The sequence below is a fragment of the Heloderma suspectum genome, chromosome 2 (assembly GCF_057233095.1).
Source record: "Heloderma suspectum isolate Gila_16-S chromosome 2, 16-S_ref, whole genome shotgun sequence".
NCBI classification, from domain to species: domain Eukaryota; kingdom Metazoa; phylum Chordata; class Lepidosauria; order Squamata; family Helodermatidae; genus Heloderma; species Heloderma suspectum.
The window spans coordinates 257830553-257836993 of NC_139459.1; the positions used below are offsets into that span (position 1 = coordinate 257830553).

General features: G+C 43.0%; 1 protein-coding gene across 1 annotated transcript in view; it reads right to left on the reverse strand.

Annotated features, from left to right (window-relative positions):
- FSTL4 (follistatin like 4) overlaps positions 1-5916 on the reverse strand; it is a 662050-nt gene extending 656134 nt beyond the window's left edge. Inside the window, exon 1 of the mRNA XM_084838897.1 lies at positions 5791-5916. Within this exon, the coding sequence (XP_084695023.1) occupies positions 5791-5916 (126 nt within the window). The remainder of the gene's footprint in view (positions 1-5790) is intronic.
- Positions 5917-6441: the final 525 nt, after the last annotated feature.

The following is a 6441-nucleotide window of genomic DNA, read 5'->3' on the forward strand; positions in this document are numbered from 1 at the left end:
AGCAGCCAGGACAAGATTAAACATCCTGTCCCGCACACTGTCTCCTGATTCAAAAACAACCTCTCCTAATATTCCCCTACAAGAGGCAGTAACTGGACTTCCATTACTCATGCAGTTCCACTCTCAGACTCCTACTGTATAGTCACCATCATATTAATCATGTGGGATCCTGAAATAAAATGAGGTTAACATCAGCATGAATGCTGTTCTCTTCTAGAACAGGGGTAGGTAACCTGGTGCCCTCTAGATGTTTTGGACTACAACTCCATAATCCCCAACCATTTGCCATGCTGGCTGGGGCTGATGAGAGTTGCAGCCCAAAACATCTGTAGGGCACCAAGTTGCTTTGTTGTAGAATATTGGCATGCATTAACCATAATGAGGTTGCAGCATTTGGGAAGCAGGTCCATTCCATTGCTGAAAGCCTTCAGGGTTTTCCTCTCCCTGAACTATTTCCAGCAGCTGGTCATTACTAGAACACCTACTTAACCTATAAGAACTGGTGGCTGAGTTTCCATTTCTTCTCTCTTCCCTCCCCATGTCTTTCTCCTTTTGTGTAATGTCTTTTATATTGTAAGTCTGTGGGCAGGGAGTGTCTTGTTTTTATTAATTGTATGTAAGCCATTCTGGAAGCCTTTAGCTGAAGAGTAAGGTAAAAAAAAAAGTGCCTCAATCAGTCAATCAATGAGGAACCTGCTTCCAGTTAGTATCCAATGAGATGCCATTTGGGTACATTTTCAGATTCTGCTCCATGCTGTAGAAATCTGCTGGTTTTGAAGAAGCTCTCTCTATTTGTACTGTTTTTTAATCTGTATTTATTAATATTATATCTCTTGTAGCTATATCATCTGGAGCTTTGTACATACAAAAATTTCACTATTTTAATAATATTCGCACTTGTTATCCTTTCTTCAGGTCTTTGGACAAATACATCGATGCCTCAGGTCTTTTCCTCCCAATCAAAATCAAGTAATTGGTATGATAACTTTGTGGATTCAGAGTAAGACCAAAAGAATTAGTTTCTTTAGATATTTTAATATTGAAATCCATAAGCACTTTACTAAATCATTTGAGCAATGAATTTCATGCAAAGTGGTACTGTTCTCATTTAAAACTCAGATTTCTAATTTGAAACCTCAGTTTCACAAGTCCCAGAATTTAAAAGATCATGTTAATGCACCATATGCACAAGCTGCTACTGCTGCTACCATCTCAGCTATTAAGAGTAGAAGTCCACAAATAATGTCTTTGATTAAAATTATTAGCAATAGTAATATTGTTAAATGGGGAAAGCTCTCTCAAACTCATCTTGGATTAATTGGGGTAGGGGATTGGAACTACATCTCTGATAATCCCCTTGCTCCAATATGCTGTTATCCAGAGCAGTGGAGAAAGGTGGGGGGAACCTCTGTCTTCCCCTATCACCAGGTTCCTCTGCTACTGTTCCCCCACCACTGCCAATTAAAGGTAGGGAAAGTGCTGGACAAGGGGTTCACTATATCATTCACATTATAGTACTTACTAGTTTATTGTCATTAGATTTCTTTATGTTTTTATTTTAAAGGGGAAAAAGTCAAAGTGAAGGCAGAGGGAGAGGTGTGTTCGGGGGATGGGGGCTACTAGGGGTGTGTTTGGGGGAAACGGGTAGGGTGATGGAGAGCCCAGGAATTCTCCAACAGTTCAAATTTGGATTCAAGTTGGAGAAGTATTCTTGGGCTTTAAAAGCTCAGCTCTCAGTTGACAATGGCTTTTACAGCCTCCCTGAATTGGTCTCTGAGCCTGGCTTGGAAGAACGTCACCAGCATCTCTGTTAGTATTTGCTTCCAGTAAAGTTGTACCTCTGGTCACTTACTCCTCTATGGTTATATCACAAGTGTGTGTGTGTGGGGGGGGGAGAATGGCAAGTTCCATCAGCATATTTAATAATACTACTAAGCAACACTAATAGTGCACTTCTTCAGTATAAAGTACTTCACATTCATTATGTGCTTTTCAATAATAATATTTATAAATAATAATTGGACATTACTATTTCAGACAAACAAAGCTGAGCTTCAAATATAGATATATAAAATGTTGGTGTACATTTGTCATATATTGTAAAACATTGGCATGGGCAAAGAAGAAGAACACTGTTGATCTACATGCTGATTGAAAACAGGGTTGGAAAATCAATCCTGGTCCCAAAAGATCGAAATCTGCGTAAAGAATAAGCTTGCAAGCTATTATATAATGATGATTTTGAGAGAGAGAGAGAGAGAGAGAGAGAGAGAGAGAGGGAGGGGAAGAGTTGAACTTGCATTGGGAAGACTTTTACTCAAAGCTCCACTCCACCATGAAGCTTGCTCTGTGGTCTTGGGCAAGTAAGTATCTCACAGCCTATCCCATCACATGTATTTGTTGTAAGTAGGGCTGTGCACCGCTTCCATCTGAAGCCTGAATAATGAGGCAAAGCAGGTTGATTCAGAGGTACCTCGTCTTGCTACAAAGTAGATCAGAACAGCACCGAGGGACCCCGAACTGAACTGGATCACCTACGAGGCACCTCAGTCCACCTCGTATGTTCGGAATTCTTCTTATGCCTTCTAAGCAGCTCAGACAGGCTGTCTGAAAAATGTATTGACTTCTGAAAGATCTCATGGAGGAGGAGGAGGAGGGAGGGAGGAAAGGGAGGATATGTGGAGGCACCAAATGTATCAGTTTGAGAAGGATCCAGCCACCAGGAGTGGCAGAAGATGAAGAGTGAGGGGGGAAGGGCAGAGGAGGAGGACGGAATGAGCTTTGCTGTGTGTCAGCTTCCATTTACTCATTGTGAAAGAGGTGGTGTTACCAGAGAGAAGAGGACTCTGACCATTATTTGGCTAGAGCAGTGGTCTCCAAAGTGGGGTGCATGCACCCCAGGAGGGCCGCAAGATGATCTATTGGAGTGCGTGAGGCACCTGATACTTCAGCAGCCTCCCTCCCGCTACCCTGACAAGCTGCTATTGTGTGCAATGATGGTGGTGGCAGCAGCTGCAGGATGGGATGGGATGGGAGCTGAGAGGGAAGCTCTATGGCATTTCTCGCTCTGCTCCAGTCCTATCCTGCCTCTGTTGTAGTCACAGAGAGCAACTATGCTGGTCTCCACCAGGCATCACAGAGGAAGCCTTAACCCTTCCCACTCTCCTTTGGCAGAACAAAGCTGAGAAGAAAGTTTGTGCTATGGGGACTGGGTAAAACAGGGATCCATAAAACTGAAAAGGGATCCTCATGATTTCATATGATTTTTAAAGGGGAGACCCCCCCCCCAAGCCTCCATCCAATCACAGGGCACATCTGCCTCCACAGAAAAATCTACAACCAGAAAAATCACAGACCCATCACTCGTGGGTACAGCCATGGTGGAAAAACATGGATTCGAGGCAGGGATCCTTAGGGATCCCCATGATTTTTAAAATATATATATGCCCCAAAACATAGTCATATCACAGAGCACATCTATACCTATGGATTGTGACAAAAAACAGATTTGGGGCTTCATACCACCATCATGTCATAAAGCCATGGATAAGACACCCAATTCAATATAGATCCTCTGAATTTTTACATTGGGTCCCCCCTGCCTAACCCCATCAAAGCACAGAATTCCTCTTTGTCCAAGTATGCACACCAAGAACCCCACATCTGCTGCTTCCCGGCAGATCCCAGATCTTCTGCTTCACCTCAAATGGTGTGAAAATCATATGAAAACAAGAGGATCCTGGCCTCAGATCCCTGTTTTTGCACCATGGCTGTGCCCATGAGAGGTGGATCCATGATTGTTCTGGTTCAGTCCATGGAGGCAGATGTGCTCTGTGACTGGATGGTGGTTTTGGGGGTCTCCCCTTTAAACATCATACGACATCGTGAGGATCCCTTTTTTATTTCATGGATCCTTGTTTTACTTTCTTCCCACACTATGACAGCTATGTTACTGTCTCCCCACCCCACCCTTCTCTAATAGGTTTACCGATCATTTTTGTTATTTGTTCATTTAAAAATCCATACAATTTCACTGTAGTTGCTTGTCTACCCCCCACTCCCCAATGAACACACACACACACACACACACACACACTCTCTCTCTCTCTCTCTCTCTCCTTTCCCTTGTTCTTGGTTCCCCTCCACCTCCCCTTCTCAATTCTTGTATTCCTTCCTGTCCCATTTTTGATCTCCTTTCCCTAAAAAAATAAAAAATAAAAAATGCTTTCTCTTCTGTTTGGATTATAGTTAGCCCCCCCACACACACACACACACCTTTGCTTGTAGTTTAGTGTTTGCTTTTCTTCTGCGTGTGTGTGTGTGTGTGTGTGTGCGCGCGCACGCGCACGCTTACGCATGTGCACATGCATGCTTGTGCTGCACGGACAAGCAAACAGTATGTGTCAAAGGACTACACACAGACCCAATTTCCAAAAACAGTGGACAAAGGACTACACATTAACAGCTATTATTGAAATAATATAATACTATATTGTGTGTTGCAAAGCAAGAAAACCCAATATGAGGCATTTTCGGGGTCTTGGAAGGGGCGGAGGTGGGCGAGGTGCTACTGTGCCCTCCTGGCAGGGTTGCTGTGTTGCTTCCTGCCTCTCTCAGTCCAACAGACAACTGTCACTGCTCTTTGTTCAAGTCAATGTGCCCACCTGTCAGGGTTGCTGTTTTTGTTTGCTTCTTCCCTGCCAGCCTGTGTTTTCCCAGGCAATTCAGCCAAAGAGACCCTGTGGTTATTGACTGTGAATAGAAAAGTAGTATCCTTTGCACTTTAAAGAAACCTACAGCAGAGATTAGGGATAGTGACCTCCTCACGGCTTCAACACCTAACTTGATTATCACTTTATGAACTTTGGTTTGAGTTTCTGAGAACAGCACATTTTACCTGCGCCTAGCACAAAAGCCTCTGGGCCAAACTGTCTGAGATTTGGCAGGTACAATGCCCTCCAGGGAAGCTGAGAGGTCACCAAATTTAATGTACATATTATAAAAACTGAAAAAGTTATGTCCATTTGTGTTTTCCCATGCAAGTCAATGGGAAAATGCCAAAAACGAGTGATTCGGATGTCCAAATCTCGCTTCAGATCTGGATCGGTAGGAAGCAGAGCAGGACTGCTTCAGAAGATCCGAAGCAGCATCTGAAGCACAGCAGGGGGGAGTCTGTGCACACTCCTAGTTGCAAGTGTAAAAGGAGAAAGTCAGATGTAGGCTGCCCTTAGTTCCTTAGAGTAAAGGTAGAATACAAATGTGATTGTCTGGTGGGGATGTGGGAGACAGCCTCCTCCGTGGCTGTTCCCAGACTCTAGAACCCCTTGCCAAGGGAGGCTAGCTGGGTTCCCTCTCTGTTGTCCTAACATCAGCATTTCAAATGCATTTTTGTTCATGCAGAACTTTGGCATGTAAGCTGGTTTGCTGCTGAAGTGGATTCAACTGGTTGGGCGCTGCTTACTTCTTTTTATTGGTGTGTTTTTAATTTATTTGTTTTTATGTTTTAATTACATTGTTTTGATCTGTATTTTATTATTATTAGCATCTACTGAACACCATTTTTGGTGGAAAGGCAGGCTATAAACGTCACAAATAAGAAAAAAACAAATGAGAAAACTTTCTCTTACACAATGTGGAAACTGGTATTCGTTTCTCAATCGTCACTTGAAACAAGGTAGCCCTCCACCACTGCCTGCATTATTAATCTTTATTGCAGAAAAAAGCAAACAAAGACATTGGGAAGAAAAGAAACAGAAATGGCTTTGAAAGCAATAGAACGTTTTACCATACCTCTTGTGTTAGCCTCCCAGCATCTGAATATACTTGCCGGCTCCTATTTGACTCCATCCATCCCCAAGAAACTGACAGGAAAACCTCAAGTAATATGAGGAATGACCAGAAGCTTCTTGGTTTCATTGTTTTAAATCTGAGGAAGACAAGACAGTAGTTTCAATAAGGGTCAATGAACAGCTTCAACATGGTTTCTTAACCAGTAAGTTAATGTCTTGCATTTTAACAATAGTTCGGGAGTTGCTTGCATAGTTTAAGCCAGTGGCCTGCAAACATTTTTGATTGTGCACTCCTATCAGTGAAAAAATTTTGAGCACGTACCCCCAATAGATGTATATTTGCTTATAAATTATATACATGTACTATGGCTGCGAGAGCTGGACCATAAGGAAGGCTGAGCAAAGGAAGATAAATGCTTTGAACTGTGGTGTTGGAGGAAAAATCTGAGAGTGCCTTGGACTGCAAGAAGATCAAACCAGTCCATACTCCAGGAAATAACGCCAGACTGCTCACTTGAGGGAGTGATATTAAAGGCAAAACTGAAGTACTTGGGCCACATAATGAGAAGGCAGGATGCCCTGGAGAAGATGCTGATGCTAGGGAAAGTGGAAGGCAAAAGGAAGAGGGGCTGACCAAGGGCAAGATGGATGG